The 18,552-nt window shown below is 44.5% G+C and overlaps 1 protein-coding gene across 2 annotated transcripts in view; it reads right to left on the bottom strand.

Annotated features, from left to right (window-relative positions):
• Positions 1 to 18,309, bottom strand: part of REEP1 (receptor accessory protein 1) — a 127,380-nt gene extending 109,071 nt beyond the window's left edge. For both annotated transcript variants that reach the window (XM_049784946.1, XM_049784947.1), the window contains exon 1: positions 18,178 to 18,309. In XM_049784946.1, coding sequence (XP_049640903.1) covers positions 18,178 to 18,209 — 32 coding nt within the window. In that variant the 5' untranslated portion in view covers positions 18,210 to 18,309. The remainder of the gene's footprint in view (positions 1 to 18,177) is intronic.
• Positions 18,310 to 18,552: the final 243 nt, after the last annotated feature.

Here is an 18,552-nt window from a genome sequence, read left to right on the forward strand (position 1 = left end):
TCAGACCATTGGAGGATCTGACTATAGTAAAAACAAAACTTATGAATAAATTCTTATGAACACTGCATATATCTTATTTTGCAATGAAGAAACAAAATAGATACAAATACAATATGTGGCCCACGGGCCATAGTTTGAGGACCACTGCAAGAGAATCAGACATTTATAGAAATAATGATACAGAATTGGGCATTGCAAATCTACAGAAAGAACAAAGTTTATAATAAATAGTGCTTGACATTTATTTACTTACTTGTTTGTTTGTTTATTTATTTATATTTGGGTTTTGGGTCACACCCGGCTGCACTCAGGAGTTACTCCTGGCTCTATGCTCAGAAATCACTCCTGGCAGGCTCAGGGGACCATATGGGATGCTGGGATTAAAACCACGGTCCATCTGCATGCAAGGCAAACATCCTACCTCCATGCTATCTCTCTGCCTCATTGTGTTGGATGTTTTTTTGATGAAATCTTGCAGTGCTACTTCATATGATCAACAAAAATCATACTAAGATGGATTAGAAAATTCATTGTGGGGGCTCGAGCGGTGGCGCAAGTGGTAGGGCGTTTGCCTTGCACATGCTAACCTAAGATGGACCTCGGTTCAATCCCCCAGCATCCTATATGGTCCCCCAAGCCAGGAATGATTTCTGAGTACATAGAGTAACCCTGGAGCATCACCAGGTGTGGTCCCCCCCAAAAACAAAGAAAATTATGAACAGCAAAACTATAAAACTGTTACGATTAATACATGATTTCTGCAAGTAAGGTTTTTATAAGGCACAAAAAGTAAAAATTATAAATTTCTGATAAACCCATAGAAATAATATTAACAACTTCTGTTGATCAAAAGAATAAAACAAAAACAAAGATTTGCAGACTATGAGAAGATATTTGCACCATAAAAAGTATACATATAAAGAATTTCTGAAAAGGAAGCAGCAAACTTCTACACAAGAGAATAATTATAAATAAACAAGATTGTATCTAAAAAAGTATATATAAAAGATATAAGTATAAATAAAAGATATATACTTTTTATATGGATATAAAAGTGTATATAAAAGGACACCATCCAGAATATCTAAAGAATGCCCATAAATCAATAAGTACAAGAGCAAAATTGGTAAGATTTGAACGCTTTTGCAGAAGAGAACATGAACGGGCAATAAACATATGAAAAGATAAGCAACCTCATTAGTGTTCAGGGAAATGCAAATTAAAACAATGAGATTCCATCTTGTAACCATAAAATTGACAAAAATTCTAAATTATGGTCATAACAAGCAATGGTAAAGTATTATACAGCTGAAATTGTATGCTTTGCTGAAGAGAAACACTTTATGGAAAATAAGTTATGGAAAAAATGTAGAGGGGTGCACATAAGGCTAGCTATCAAGCATTTTCTTAAATTATAGTAATTAAGACAGTGTTTTCTCAGGAAGGATTAAATTGATTGACTAATGAAATAGAAGAAATTCATAGCTGGATCTATAGTACTATAGTGGGGCGTTTGCCTTGCATGTGGCCAACCCAGGACTGACCCGCATCCAATCCCTAGCATCCAATATGGTACCCTGAGCCTGCCAGAAGTGATTTCTGAGTGCAGAGCCAGGAATAGCCTCTGAGTGCTGCCAGGTGTGGCCCAAATAACCCTCCCCACAGAAGAAATCCAAAAGCATCTATGGAAACTTAATACATGTTACTTGGTCAAGCAAAACATGCATGTACCCTGTGCCTGGCTAGTCCATTCCTATAGAAGTTGGTGCACAGGTACACCAGGAAACATATGTAAGAATGTGATACATTCTAGGCTTAATAACGGTGCCCATGAATATTCAAATAGAAATCCTTGGAACCTATGATCATTTAGCTTCTATGACAAGATATTTTATAGATATGTTAAGTCAAGGGCTTTAAGATGGGGAAATTAGGGCCCGGAGAGATAGCACAGCGGCGTTTGCCTTGCAAGCAGCCGATCCAGGAACAAAGGTGGTTGGTTCGAATCCCGGTGTCCCATATGGTCCCCCGTGTCTGCCAGGAGCTATTTCTGAGCAGACAGCCAGGAGTAACCCCTGAGCACCGCCGGGTGTGGCCCAAAAGCTAAAAAAAAAAAAAAATGGGGAAATTACTCTTCTAGACTATTCAGATGAACCATATATGTAATCACAAGGATACTTGTTAGAGAAAGGTAGAGAAGGATAAAGACAAAAGCAGAGATCGAAAAGATGCAGCCACAAGCCAAGAGATGTCCACAGTCACCAGAAACTTAAAAAGGCAAAGAATGAATGTTCACCGAGAGCTTCCTAAGGAAATGCAGTCCTACAAACACTTGACTTGTTTAGATTTCAGACTTCCTGAACTATGAGACTAAATTTCTGTTGTTTAAGGCCACTGGGTTTGTGGTTATCTGGGACAGCAGCAATAGAAGACAAAATGAAACAAAGTGAATAAGGACCTTCAAAGCTTTTCTTGCATTTTTTTTCTTTTCTTTTCTTTTTTTTTTTTGGTTTTTGGTTTTTGGTTTTCGGGTCACACCCGGCAGCACTTTGGGCTCTGTGCTCAGAAATCGCTCCTGGCAGGCTCAGGGGACCATATGGGATGCCGGGATTTGAACCACTGACCTTCTGCATGCAAGGCAATTCTTTACCTCCATGCTATCTCTCTGGCCTCTTTTCTTGCGTTTTCATCCCAAACTGATCTCATCCTCAGCACGCTCAGAAGACTCACTTTCATACTTTCCCTTCTCTGTCTACACTGGATGCCTCAGTGACCATCATAAAGCCTCTACCCCAGCCAGGTGGAGAAACAGGAATAATTTAATCCTTTTGTATATCAGATACAAGAGAAGGGATCCTTTCTATAATTCCTAACCAAAATCACAAAAGTCACAAAGCACACACACCATAGAATATTCACCCAATGAAAAAAAGATTTAGCTAGGCAAGAGAAGTATTGAATTCAGTTTCGAGTTTCCCATTGATTGGCACTGTGATCTCCAAACATTCTGAAAGATGGACCTGGAATTCATTCATCTTTAAATACCTGTGTATTTCAAAGAAGGAAAACAAGCAGTGCTGGTGGGGATGTGGAGAGAAAGGAACTCTTTTTCACTGCTGGTGGGAATGCCATCTAGTACAACCTTTATGGAAAGCGATATAGAGATTCCTCCAAAAACTGGAAATTGAGCTCTCATACGATCCAGCTATACAACTCCTAGGAATATACCCAAGGAACACAAAAAACAATACAAAAATACCTTCCTCACACCTATATTCATTGCAGCGCTATTTACAATAGCCAGACTTTGGAAACAACCAAGATGCCCTTCAACAGATGAATGGCTAAAGAAACTGTGGTACATATACACAATGGAATACTATGCAGCTGTCAGGATAAGATGAAGTCATGAAATTTTCCTATACATGGATATACATGGAATCTATTATGCTAAGTGAAGTAAGTCAGAGGGAGAGAGAAAAACGCAGAATGGTTTCACTCATCTATGGGTTTTAAGAAAAATGAAAGACATTTTTTAACAGTCTCTCAGAGACAAGAGAGATGAGGGCTGGTAGATGCAGCTCATGATATGAAGCTCACGACATAGACTGATGAGTGTAGTTAGAGAAATAACTACACTGAAAACTATCATAACAATGTGAATGAATGAGGGAAGTAGAAAACCTGTCTCAAGTACAGGTGTGGGTGGGGTGGGGAGGAGGGAGATCTGGGAAATTGGTGGTGGGAATGTTGCAATGGTGAAAGCGGGTGTTCTTTACATGACTGTAATCATACAACTATAATCATACTTGTAATCACGGTGTTTAAATAAAGATAATTTTTTAAAAATACCTGTGTATTTAAACTGTAGCTCTTGGTATAAAGAAAATGGCCAATAAATGGGCAGTGGATCAGCAGATGAACCAATCAAGTAATAAATAAGTGAAATCAATGAATCTTGAACATGGACAGAATGACTATCCACTATAAAAGAAAATCTTCCTAATGACAAGTGTCTCTCTTCCTCCACCACTATAAAGGGAAAAAAATAAAATCATGGTTCTAAGAGTTAGGCCTTAGGTTTGAAGTCGGGAGCTTAATGCCTCATATGAGTACCAATTACTGGAAACTTTCCTTCTGTTGCACCAACATTATTTCTTTTACAGGGCCATAGAGATAGTACAGCAAGAAGGACACTTTCTTAAATGCAGCTGACCTTCAGCACCCCATACTGTCCCTCAAGTACAGAGACTGGTATAACCCCTGAATACTGAGTGTGGCCCCAAAACTAACTGTTAGCTAGTAACCCACTTGGCCTGAGTCCAATTTTCTAATTAGAGGAAAATAAATCTCTTTCAGAAACTGGAGATTTGGCTTCCAGTAGTGACCTTGGCAACCAGCCCCTCATAATAAATAATCTGACTACTCTTGTCTACATCCCTTTGTTATCAAAAAAGCAGCTGAAAAAGTGGTGTTAGGAGGAAAATTTATAGCTTTCCAAGCATTAATCAGGAAGGAAGAAAGAGCCTACATAAGTAACTTAATGACACAGCTTAAAAAATTGAAAAATGATCAACAAAATGAACCAAAAATAGGTAGATGGAAGGAAAAAACAAAGCTCAGAGCAAAAATGAACTAGAAATCCCCCCAAAATCAAAAAGATAAAAAAAAATCCAAAAGATCAATGAAAGCAAGAGTTGGTTCTTTGAAAAAAAAAATAAGCAAGAACAATAAATCACTAGAAAGACAAAGAAAAAGAGAGAAACTTAGTAAGTAAATGGAATTATAAATGAAAAGGGGGAGGTTACTACAGATACTGCAGAAATTCAAAGGGTAATCAAAGATTATTTTGAGAAACTTTATGTCATAAAATAAAAGAACCTTCCAAGGTTGAACCAAGTTGATCTGGAATATCTGAACAGACCTATCACTATTAGGGGAATTGAAATGGTAATCAAAAGACTTCCCAAAAACAAAAGACCAGATGGATTCACTAGGGAATTCTTTCAAATCTTTTAAAGAAAACCTACTGCCAATGCTTTTCAGTTTTTTCCAGGAAATTGAAGAAATAGAAACACTCTCAAATTAGTTTCTATGAAGCTAGCATCACCCTGATACCAAAAGCAGACAGAGATGCCACATGGGGGGAAGGGGGAGAGAGAACTATAAGCTAATATCCTTGATGAACACAGATACGAACATTCTCAACAAAATTCTAGCGAACAGCATCCAATGGCTTATCAAGGTCATACACCATGACCAAGTAGGATTCACTCCAGAGATACAAGGATGACATACTCAAGTAAAGCAATTTAATACACCATATCAACAAAAGGAAAAATAAAAATCACATGGTCATATCAATAGATGCAGAGAAAACATTTGACAAGAAAACATCCAACACCCAGTCATGATAAAAACTCTCAACAAGATGGGAATGAAAGAATCTTTTTTCGGGGCTGGAGAGATAGCATGGAGGTAGGGCCTTTGCCTTTCATGCAGAAGGTCATTGGTTCGAATCCCAGCATCCCATATGGTCCCCTGAGCCTGCCAGGGGCGATTTCTGAGCATAGAGCCAGGAGTAACCCCTGAGCGCTGCCACATGTGACCCAAACCCCCCCCCCAAAAAAAAGAAAAAAAAAAAGAATTTTTTTTCACTAATAGTCAAGGCCATTTAACACAAGCCTATGGCAAATATTAGGAAATATTGTATTTCCAGAAAGGAAAGGAAGAAGTCAATCTCTCACTGTTTGCAGATTACATGATACTCTATTTAGAAAGTTCTAAAGACTCTACCAAAAAGCTTTGAGAAAAGTATCTTTGTATAGTCAAGTGGCAGACTACAAAATTAACAACAGCAACAAAAAATCCATGATTTTTTTGGGGGGGCGGCACACCCAGTGACGCTCAAGGGTTACTCCTGGCTATGCGCTCAGAAATCGCTCCTGGCTTGGGGGACCATATGGGATGCCAGGGAGCAAACCTGTGGTCCATCCTAGGCTAGCACGCATAAGGCAGACACAGCTTACAACTTGTGCCACTACTCTGGCCCCTCCATGGAGTTTTTTATATACAAATAATGAAAGAGAAGAAAGAGACATTACAATAAAACAATCCTGTACAATTGTGCCTCAGAAAATCAAGTATCTTGGGGTCAACTCAACTAATGAGGTGAAAGACTTATACAAAGAAAACTACAAAACACTGCTTTAAAAAAAAAAAAAGCGGACACAGGAGGGTGGGGCCAGAGAAATAGCATGAAGGTAGGGCGTTTGCCTTGCATGCTGAACAGTGGTTCGAATCCCAGCATTCCATATGGTCCCCCGAGCCTGCCAGGGGCAATTTTTGAGTGTAGAGCCAGGAGTAACCCCTGAGTGCTGCTGGGTGTGATCCCAAAAAGCAATAAATAAATAATAACAAAATAAAAAATAAAAAGATGACACAGGAAATGGAAACATATGCTGCTTATAAATTGGAAGGATTAACATCATTAAAATGGCAATATTTCCCAAAGTACCGTACATATTTAATGCAATTCCTCTAAGGATACCATGACATTTTTCAAAGAAGTGGATCAAACACTCCTGAAATTCATTTGGAACAATAAATGCTCCTCCAATACTAAAGAAATCCTTGGAGAAAAGAAGATCCCTGGGGCTGGAGAGATAGCATGGAGGTAAGGCGTTTGCCTTTTATGCAGGAGGTCATCGGTTCGAATCCCAGCGTCCCATATGGTCCCCCGTGCCTGCCAGGAGCAATTTCTGAGCATGAAGCCAGGAGTAACCCCTGAGCACTGCGGGGTGTGACCAAAAAAAAAAAAAAAAAAAAAAAAAAAGAAAAGAAGATCCCTGCCATAGATGTGGGGAGAAAGGAACTCTCATTTACTGCTGGGGTGGAGAACACAAATTGGTCTAGCCTTTCTGGCAAACAATATAGATATTCCTCAAAAAACTGGAAATTGAGCTTCCTTATGATCCAGCAATACTACTTCTAAAGATATACTCTAAGCACAGAACACAATACAAAAATGCCCTCTGCACTCCTATGTTCATCACAGCACAATTTACAATAATCAGAATCTGAAAGCAACCCAGGTGCCCAATAACAGATGAGTGGCTAAAGAAATTGTGGTATGGGCCTGGAGAGATAGCACAGCGGTGTTTGCCTTGCAAGCAGCCGATCCAGGACCAAAGGTGGTTGGTTCGAATCCCGGTGTCCCATATGGTCCCCCGTGCCTGCCAGGAGCTATTTCTGAGCGGACAGCCAGGAGTAACCCCTGAGCACCACCGGGTGTGGCCCAAAAACCAAAAAAAGAAAAAGAAAAAGAAATTGTGATATACAGAAACAATGGAATACTATGCAGATGTTAGGAAAAAAGAAGTCCTGAAGTTTACTTATACATGGATGAACATGTAGACTATTATCTGAGTGAAATGAATCAGAGGGAAAGGATAAACATGGAATAATCTTACTCATCTATGAGATAAAAGGAAAATAAACAGTGTAAGGATGATATCCAGAGACAATTAGAGATGAGGATTAGGAGGACCAGTCCATGGTAGAAAGCTTGTCACAAATAGAGTGCAGGTAGAGAAGGGTCTACTATAGAAGTGATAATTGGAACTGAACACTGTGGACCAGAACTGGGTGCTGAAGGAGATTAAATGACATGCATGGCATCCCTTCAATTAACATAGTGCAAACCATAGTGTAAAAAAAAAATAAAAGACGAGGGGGCCGGAGAGATAGCACAGCGGTAAGTTTGCCTTGCACGCAGCTGATTCGGACAGTGGTTCGAATCCCAACATCCCTGCCAGGAGTGACTTCTGAGCACAAAGCCAGGAGTAACCCCTGAGCACTGTCGGGTGTGACTCAAAAAAACAAAAACTAAAAGAGGGGGAAGAAAGAGAGCAAGCGAGAGAGAGAGCAAGCGAGAGAGAAAGGGAGAAAAAGAAAGGAAGAGGGAGGGAGGGAGAGAGGAGAGAGAGAGAGAGAGAGAGAGAGAGAGAGAGAGAGAGAGAGAGAGAGAGAGAGAGAGAGAGAGAGAGAGAGAGAGAGATCTGCTAGGTAGGAAAGGGGAGGAAAGAGAGCATCAGGGAGGGTGAGATGGAAACTGGGAATATTGGTGACAGGAAATACACACTGGTGAAGGTTTTTGTACATTGTTACTCGATCATGAACAATGTTATCTGTGGAGTGATACAACTGTATTATGAACAATCTTGTAACCATGATGTTTAAATAAAATATTCAAAAAGTAGCTGAATCCCCTAATATCCTTCCAGCTCCAAGATACAGTGCAGATAATGGCCCACCCCTCTGTCTACACCGTCCTCATTTTAAACTTTCAACTGGAGTTTCACATTCAATACTTTTACTTTTTTACTTTTATAACGTTTTGTCTTTTGTCAAGTGCTTGTTCAAGCCAGGAGTAATCTCTAAACACCTCCAGTTGTGGCCCCCAAATTAAAATAAAAAAAAAAAAACCACCAATTGCTGCCAAATACCATAGTGTTTACTCTGGCCTAGTAACACCCGTGATGTTCAGGATTTACTTTGCACTTCGGAATCAACCTGGTAGCGCAGGGCCCATAGGTGGTGCCTGGGTTGGAACCTGGGTCAGCTATGTGGAGGCCAGAGCCCTGCCCACAGAACTCTGGCCTGACCCATCTAGTTAATCTCTAAGTTGGTGGGCACCAAGACCAAGCAGGATATGTTTGTTTACACCCAAACTCATGTGAGGTCAGTCTGGGGTAGGGCATAGGATTCCTCTTCCCTGTGATGCCAAAGATGCTGGAGCATGTGTCACTGTGACTGTGCCATCTATGTGTGTATCACTGTGCCATGTGACTGACTCTTTTCCCTTCAATATGCACTCACTCATTTGCCAGCACTGGCTACACAGGAAGAGGCAGAGACTGACCTAAAGTCCTTACGGGGAGGAAAACACACAAACCACCTTATCATGAGGACAAAGTGGCAACGAACGCCACATGGAAACTCACAGAGGTTTCTTCAGAAAGAATACGAAGCGAGTTTCCTGAAGAAAAGCAGTGAGATGATGGAGGTGAACACCAAAATCATATTGAGAACTGCAGGGCACCTGCAAGGGCTTCAGCCCTGGACTAGTCAGGGGTTCTATGCAATTGCTAATTGCTCCTCAAATTTAAAATCTCCTTCTATGACTCAGAACAGAAGGAAACAGTGAGAGATTGACTTCTTCCTTTCCTTTCTGGAAATACAGTATTTCCTAATATTTGTCATAGGCTTGTGTTAAATGGCCAAAAGGGGAGTATGAGATTTTTCAAATCTGAAGATGAAAGGAATATATTAACAACACTCCCTGTTGCATGAGGGTAAAAAAGTAATCCCACCTACACCACTTTTAGCAAGAAAAAAAAGAGGTGGGCATACTTTTAGATGCACAGAGCTTATAATTCATTCATTCAATTGGGGCCATGTGAAGATGTACAGCAGGATTGTAAATTTCCATCTGCTTGAATTCAGATTGGACGATATGAGTAAAACACTAATTCCAGGCATTTATGAAGAGAGCCTTAGTCTCCATTTTTTTCTTTCCCTACAACAGTGGCTTTCAACACCTTTTATTACAATGATTGCATCCCAAGTCAAGGACTTTGGTGATTATATTGAGCAGAAAGCTTCTGTCAATCCACAGTGAACATGCAGCACCAGGCAAGAATTTCTTGTCTCCAGTATCAGGTTCTTTCTTGCAGGGTCATACTGCAGTACAGCCCAGACTATCTTCACCATGACAATATATCTTTCATTAATAAGAACACCACTGATGGCTTTCCTGTGACCCTGGGCAGCTGAAAGCACCAAAGGAGGACCCGAGGAACAGGAACCAACTTTTCTGCCACTTTCTCGCTGTGCCCAGGAGTTTAGCCACTAGCAGCTCTGCCTTCACATCTCTTTAGCTCGGGGGCTCCTTGGACACAGTTTTCTTTCACTAGCTTTAAACCAAGAAACACAAGGAAGGCTCTGAAGGCCCGGTTTGGACCTGGACCCCAGAGCTCATTCCCGCGGAAATGAGAAATGAACTGGTTCACAAGCTGGAAGTCGCAACAAGGAGGGATTAGGAAATTAATTTCTGAAGCTTGAAGTGGCATCCATAGTTCTCAACGGGAAGGCAGAAAGGATATGAATGTGTAAGCGCACAGGTAAAGGCCAAAGCAGATTCACCTGAGCTGGACTGGTGAACAGTGAAGGAAAAAAGGAAGCTCTGATCTGAGTGATAATCTCAAGAGGAAAGAGTGACAGAACAGCAAGCCACCAGGCTGGACAGCTCCCTATGCTGGTAGCATAGAGGCTAAAAAATGGTCATGGGATGGACTGGGCCCATACCTGTGGCACAGTTGCCAGGAGAGCTGTTACCTCAGGTAAAGGAGAGCTCTCTGTTTCCTAATCTGGAAATGTCTTCAAAATGCCTGACAGAGAAATAATTCTTCTCTGATCAGACAGGGGCTCTAAGCATAGAAATTCCCCACTGAACACATCCCCACCCCTCCAACTTCCCCCTCAAGACAGTATCCTAAGAAGTCTGTGTCAATCACAGGAGATAAACACTAGCATCTCTACCCAAAGTCTTCTGGTTATGTTTGCACTGGAGGCATATACCAAACTAACAATTGGGCTTCCTTCAGACACAACTATACTCCAAATAGTTGACTGTTGAAATATATTTTATTTTTCTCTATTATCCCTGGGTGTCATTGGGTTTTAAAATATCATAAAGGAAAACTATTTGCTTCAGTTTATAAAGAACAAGAGACAATATGTTTTCAAACTATACATATTCAGTTATATAGCCTCTATGGGCCTTCCCAAGGTCCAGATGAAAAAAGCAGATGTTCAGGTGGCCATCCTTAGTTTGTACTCTGAAATACCACCAGGAGTGATTCCCGAGCAGAGTTCAGGAGTAAGCCCTGAATACCATTGAGTAGGGCTCCAAAACAAAAATAGAGAGAAGGAAGGAGAAAAGAGGAGAGAGGGAGGAAGAAGAGGAAGAGCAGAAAGTGGAGGGAGGTTGAGGAGGAAGAGAAAGAGAAATGAGAACAAGAAGAAAGCACCTTCAGAACTCAAATACAACACCTACCTTAGCTCTTAATGGCCTTTATTTTATTTTTTTAAACTTTATTGATTGATTGGTTTCTGTGCCAACACCCGGTGGCATTCAGGAGTTACTCCTGGCTCTGTGCTCAGAAATTGCTCCTGGCAGGCTCTGGAACCATATGGGATGCTAGGTATTGAACCCAGGTCCCTCCCAGGTCAGCAGCATGCAAGGCAAATGCCCTACCACTGTGCTAGTTCTCCAGCCCCTCTTTTTTTTTTTTTTTTTTTAGCTTTTTAGGCTGCACCCGGTGACACTCAGAGATTACTCTTGGCTATGCACTCAGAAATTGCTCCTGGCTTGGGGGACCATGTGGGACGCTAGGGGATTGAACCTTGGTCCGTCCTAAGTTAGCGTGTGCAAGGCAAATGCACTATCACTTGTGCCACCACTCCAGCCTCCTCAGCCCCTTAATGGCTTTTAGAAAAATATCCAAAGACACAGAAGTCCTGGTAACTGGTTAGGTATGGGTGTGGCTCATTCTTAATAATGAAATCTCATAGGGTGCCATATGTTGTGTCTAATGCATGACAAATTTTTCTTTCCACCCAGCCTCATAGATCACACACACACACACACACACACACACACACACACACACACACACACACACACACAAGAGCTTCACTAGGTGGTTGCAATAGGCCTGGTTCTTCTCTCATTCTTCCTAAGGCTCTCTCTTCAAATAATGCACTGTGAAGAAAATAGCTCACTTCTGACTCAGTAATCACTAGGTGAGACCATCCCTTGTCAACTAAATCTCAAAGACGTGAGGGGAAGGTGGGGCCAGACAAATGCACAAAAGCTACTTCTCAGCAGGCAGGATTAATCAGCAGAGAATAGCCGTGAAATCTAAGCTGGTATCTTTCACTTCCTGGTGGATACGCCTCCTGTTTATAAATAAACATGGTGCGCTGGGGGCACAGCAGTGGAGAGGGATGGAAAGGAACTAGAGGGCTCCAGAATTCTTAGAGCTCTTAAGGCCACCAGGCTGTTACTGATTTCATTCCCTTGTCTCACAGACAAGAATCTGTGACCTATTCAGGGTACAGCTACTGCATGGGAGTCATACGTGGTCTAAAACTCCAGTGTTCAAACTTCTAGTCCAACATTTGTCCTCTCACAATTCAACTGAGATATTTACCCAGCTCCTAGCCTGGCCACAATGCCAGGAAATAAATCCTCAACCCTCTATTAACGGGATCATTTTTCTGCATTCCACTTGTTAAAAGCAGGCCCAAGAGAAAGGCAAATCTGTGTTTAAGGCATTCCATCTTCTGCTTCTCTTTTCTTCCATTCATTTTGAAACCATTATGGAATATCTGACAACCCACATTTTACCACACTATTTGCACATTCCTGACTGGGATAAGCAATTAGTCTGCGTAGTCCTGTGACTGAGCTAGAACTTCAGGACTTGAGTGGTAGTACAGCAGGTAGGACTCTTGTTTGCACAGGTTCAATTCCCGGCACCCCAAAAGATCCCATGAATCTTGTCAGGAGTGATCCCAAGTGTAGTGCAGCACCAGGAGTAAGCAAGCCCTGAGAACTGCTAGGTGTGACCCCAAAACAAATTAAAAAAATTAGAACCCTACTGTCCAATTATCAGGCAGAACTTTTCAAAAACATGCTTTAAAGATTGACATTGTGAAAATAAGGGCTTATATTTCTGCAAAGCTTTTTCTTATCTAGACAATATGTCGACTCATAATTCTCTTTTTTATGCAATGAATTAATTTTGGTGGAAGTAAACCCATGAGTGGTGGGAAACTGGCTGGATCCACTCAGCCAATATTCTGGACTTCTGCCAAAGCTAGAGACAGTAATACTTGCTATTAGGATGAACTGCATCAAGGTAGTGGATTCTCCCAGGAGAGTAGAATGACACCTCCATGTGTTCTCATCTGTGCACGTGAACATCGCACCACCCAGCTCAAAACTCAGCAGGGCCTGCACTTGAGTTTGAAAATAAAGTATTTGGGGTCTCCCAGGCAGATCTCGGAAACCTGGGAACCCCTCCCAGCAATTCTCAATTTACAAGGCCAGGGGTTCACAAGGTTCACAGAGAATGCACCACTACTTGGGCCCTGCAAGTGTTGGGATTACCCCAGCCATCCTGGTGGTGCTCAGAGGCAGCGGGGTTTCCCCATGTATTGCTTGAAGAACCACATGGTAACAGGGGTTGATTTTAATCCTTAGACTATCTCTCTGGCCCCTCAATAATGTATATTTGTTTTGGTTTGGGAGCTACATCCAGTGGTGGTAAGGGATATGACTCCTGTTTCTATGTCCAAGGGGTCACTTCACTTCTGGCAATACTCGGAGGACCATAGTCATGCCAAGGGATTAAACAAGAGTCAAGTGCACACAAGGTAAGATCCTTAGCTTTTGTACTATGTTCCTGTCCCCTCAAAAACATTTTAAGGGAGGCAGGTAAGTGACTTGTACATGAGCCCCAGATTTCATGCAAGTATCAAGCAAGACCTCACAGGCCAACCTTGCTACTACATCAATAAGCTTCCCTGAGCCCTGAGGGAATTGGTAAGAAAGAGAGAAAGCTGAATCTCAAAATGGTCTCTCTCTAAGACCTTGACCTAGCACAAGTCTTTCCTGATGATCACAAATGTCCATCACAGGGAATTATGCCAGCAGTTTCTCCTGCCTCTCCTCAGACCTTTCTTTACAACCATCACACACTCAACAGCCAAGTACTCCAACAAGGAAGCTGAGAGAGGCCATAAGTCACATGGCATCTCTCAAAGTGTTCATAGACAAGGGCACCACCAACACCCACAAGTCCTAGCCAGTGGGCCTTCTGCCTGAAAGGAAGATATGCCCTCTCTACCCCCAGAGCACAGTGCAATAGGTTGTTCTGAACTGTCCTTCAAAGCAACACAGGCTTACAAAACCCTAGGGCTAGGCAGATTGCTATCAGGCAATGGGATTCGGGGCAGAACCATCAAACAGCATGGCAGGTTTTAGAAGCTTAAAATGGATGTTTTGGGACAACTGTCAACCCCAGCAGAGGTAGAAAGAGAATTGAACTAAAAATCCAAAACTTGCTTCCTTCACCAGCTCACCTTGTGTCCTTGGGCATGGCCAATGCCCACTTTAGTGTTTCAGACAAGTGGGGAGGACAAGATCATTAGTATGTAGTAGCAGAAAATCACAGGAGTCAGGAACATAAAAGCTCATGCCTTCCATGAGATCCTGGGTTCATTTCTCTCTATATCTATACACCATATTTTCTGGCATATAAGACTACTTTTGAAACAAAAAAAAGTCAACCGAAAATCGAAGGTCATCTTTTAAGCCGAAAAACGTTTCAATATGCCGCTAAATGAAAATTGTCTGAATATTGCCACAAAACGAATTTTCCAACTCGATCCTGTACCAATCACTGCAAGGCTGCTCGGACTGCCTCTCTAACTCAGCCAATCCAAGCAGGCTTTTTATGCATGCAAATTAGACAATGTTCTGGACCCGAATCTACACTGTAAAAAGCCTGCTTAGATTGGCCAGAGTCAGAGAGGAAGTCTATTTTTTTTGGGGGGGGTCACACCCGGCAGTGCTCAGGGGTTATTCCTGGCTCCAGGCTCAGAAATTGCTCCTGGCAGGCACGGGGGACCATATGGGACGCCGGGATTCGAACCGATGACCTCCTGCATGAAAGGCAAACACCTTACCTCCATGCTATCTCTCCGGCCCCAGAGAGGAAGTCTATTACAGTACAACCTTTGAACCTTTGCTTGTTGTGATTGGCTCACTGTGGTACATACAGTTGCAGCACAGGAGCGTTCTGTCTGATACAGTGAATATAGGCCTAAACCTATGTTTTAACTGCAAAATTAGGGGGTCGGGGGTTGTCTTATACGCCCAGTCGTCTTATATGCCTGCAAATATGGTGCATGTATACCCATATGCATATGTGTATATGTATATAAAATGTATACTTGTGATACTTGCATGTGTGTATATTACAAAAATATGATTATGTATGATCTAGAACCACAATAGATTAATACACTAAGTAAAACAACAGGGTTGCTCATATTGAATCAGGGTTGAAGAGTTCAGGGCTCACCCACTTGGGCTGAGTCTTTGGGGAAACCAGTTTGAAAGGAGCAGAAACAGATTAGGTCTGAGATTTCCTTCCAGAACTCTTACCCTCTCCCTAGGTGCTAGGGAAGACAGAGTAGGAACTCTTCACTGATTTGCTGCCTTCTATGCTGCTGAGCAATGTATCCACTGTGTGTCCCTGAAATATCTGCTGCAGTGAGGCTCACTATCAGTAAAAGGGTAGCTTGTGATATGAGCTGTGAACTGAGATTTGTTAGAAAGAGGAAGAACTGGGATTTGACACAGGGGCTCTTAGTTTCCTGGCAAAGTATTACATCTTCCCCCGCATATGGCACTGGGCTGAGCTGATCACTGCCTTGGACAGTCAGGGTCAGTTTTTGTGCATAGGAGGGCAGGAAAACATCTCTTAAAAATATGGCTAGGATAGCTATCTCTGCTACTAAAGAGGATGGCTTGGAGCCTTTCTAGAAATTTTAGATTTTTCTATAGTGGGCAATATTATTGAGGTAAAATGAGCACTGCATATTAAAAATGTTTCACAGGGGCCAGAGCGGTGGTTTAGATGGAGGGCATTTGCCTAGCACGAGGCTGACCAGGGTTCGATCCCCCAGCGTCCCATATGGTCCCCCAAGCCAGGAGCGATTTCTGAGCGCATAGCTGGGAGTAACCCGAGCATCACCAGGTGTGGCCCAAAAACCAAAAAAAAAAAAAAAAAAAAAAGTTTCACATAGTTCACAATAGACACTGCCACATCAGGTGTCTGTCTATAGAAACTGGGCTTGGGAAATGATGTGGCACTTCTAGAGTTGACAATGGAAAAACAAGCCTAAATCCCACAAACGCTCCATTGGGACAGAATCCTGGGCTATTCTGAGGGAGAGTTGGTGGATTCTCTAAAATTTCCGTTCCATGGTTGTTTTAGAACAGGATTTTCTGATCCAAGCAATACCACCCTCCACCTGGGGGTGCTGAGCTGATCCAGGGGAGGGGAAGCAGCCTTAGGGAGTCTTGGGGGACATTTCCTGCTTGTCCACTTAAGGTAGATTCCCAGAGAGATGCTGAGTAATTTCCCCCCTCCTTTTTTTTTTTCCTGAACCGACAGAGAGAAACCCAATCGGTTTAGGAATTTCTACTTTGGAAGGCAGCGGCAGTGGCAGGAGATCAGGCAGGGGGCTACAGCGCATGCCTGGAAAGCTCTGACCCAGTTTGATCCCCCACACCACATGGCCGTCCAGCACTGCAGGGTGTGCCCAGCTGCAGTGCATGATGCTGGGGTCATGTGAGCTGAGAATCCCGGGGAAGGGTCTCTGGACCTCCTGAGTCCTACTTTTGAGTCCCCACAACCCCCACCCCAAAGCAGGAGTAGTCCTTGGCTACCCGCTCATGCCTGCCTTCCTCCTTGCCCTCAGTTTTGTGCAGAAGAAGGGGGAACGCTAATAAAGAAAGGTCTCAGCTCAGAAGCCCTAGAACCCAGCTTGGGGCCCACCAACAGTCAGTCCTCTTGACTGCAAACTCTACACGTGCTGCTCCATTTTGCAGTCATTGGCAAACACGAAGACCACAGCATGATTCAGGAGTCACTGGAGACAAGACCGGGCTGTGGCTGGGCAAGGCGGGGGTGAGCTGGCCAGATCCCCTGTATTTATGATTCATGCCAGCGCTGCCCGCAGAAAACGAAATCTGTTATCTGTCACCTAAAGAGAAGGTCTGAGGGTTCATGCCCACCCCCAGCAGACAACAGCTGCCTTCAGAAGCTGCAGGAATGAATGACTTGGGTGCTGAGAACCCACTCAGGCTCGGAGAGGGAAGCCCAGAAGGGTGGTGGCCATGAGACAAAGCCAAGCGCGCCTTGAGTCTCTGCTGCTGCTGCTGGGCGGCGAATCCCCACTGAGGGGTCCGGGATGGGTGGGGTTGCTGAGCACGGGCCGGACCGTGTGGGTGCCAATCTTTTACAGACAAAGGAAAAAAAAGCTGAGGTGCTCCCTGCCTCCCTGGCCCTTGTCAACTCCGGCTCCCCCTAGCAGGTGGCAAACCTTGCCAGATATAGCGAGGGAGAGCTGGGATGCAGAGGCCTCGAGCTCCAAATCCTCTCCCAAAGGAATCAAGCCGCACAAGGGATGCGGTTCCCCAATGCAGATTCCTCTACTGGAGATGTGTGTGTGACAGAGAGAAAACCGCTCCCCCTTCTGCCGCCCACCCCAGTGACTTCACCTAGGCCTCACCCCAGATGACTGAGCTCTTCTGCAAGGCCTGAAGGAGAAACCCTCGCCTCTGGCCGCGCTGGGCTCTCGCAAATGTCCTGGGAATTCTAGAGGATGTTTGTCCCCTGAAAACCCACCTAAGCAAAAGGACCGGGGTGAGGATGGGCGTGCAAAGCGTCTCCTGGAAACCCCATGTTTGTCTCCTCCCTGTCACGCCTCTACCACTGTCAATTTGGGATCCCTAATAAAAAAAATAAAAAAAGGAGCGTCCCTTCCAGCCCCACTGGGAGCCCCGCCTTCATCCCTCTCCTCCCAGCCCTGCGCTGAGCCTCCTGGCTGTGCCCTCAGGCTCCTCTGGGCTGAGCCTAATCCCCCTGCAAAAAGCGGAGCGCAGGGGGGCACGGACCACCCAGCCGGCGTTTCCCCCAAAGGACCCAGACGCGCGTGTCTGGGCCGCCGCACATTCCACCAAAGCCGGGGAACAAAGGGACCGTCGCATGCATGGAGAGACGCTCCCCATTCCCTGCAATAGAGTCCCCACCATACAGTGCGCCCCAGCCCTCCGATCCCCGGGTGGGTCCAGCAGGGCCGGAGGCCACCCAGTCCTTTGCTGCCCGCTTGCAGGCGTGAGTCCCGGGCGGCCACTGGACCTGCCAAAATTAGCCGCCGGCTATTAATAACAGGCGCTGCAGGGACAGGGACGCGCGCAGCCCCGGGCCAGGACGGAGGAGGAGGAATGGAGGGACGGGAAGGCCAACTTACACCACCAGCCTGGAGATGATCCATGACACCATGGCGGGCGGGCGGCCGGGCGACGCGGCGCCAGGCTGGGCTGCGGGCGGCTGCGGCGCTCCCGTGCGGCACGTCCGTCCGCGCACGGCCGCCGCCGCCACCAGACTGAGCGCGCCCGCCGCCCTGCCAAGCGCTCGCTCCCTCGCTCGCTCGCGCGTCGGCGCAGCCGCGGCACGTTGGGGCGGCGGCCCCAGCCCCCCGGGACTCGGCGGGCCCGCGGCGATTGGGCGCTGGACGGGTCCGGCGGGGCCCGCCCCACCCCACCCCACCCCACTCCACCCCGCACCCTTGGTCACTCGGCTGTAAAGAGGCGATTCCGCTGCCCTGGCCCCGGTGGCCCCGTGG

The sequence above is a fragment of the Suncus etruscus genome, chromosome 12 (genome assembly GCF_024139225.1).
Source record: "Suncus etruscus isolate mSunEtr1 chromosome 12, mSunEtr1.pri.cur, whole genome shotgun sequence".
Classification (NCBI taxonomy): domain Eukaryota; kingdom Metazoa; phylum Chordata; class Mammalia; order Eulipotyphla; family Soricidae; genus Suncus; species Suncus etruscus.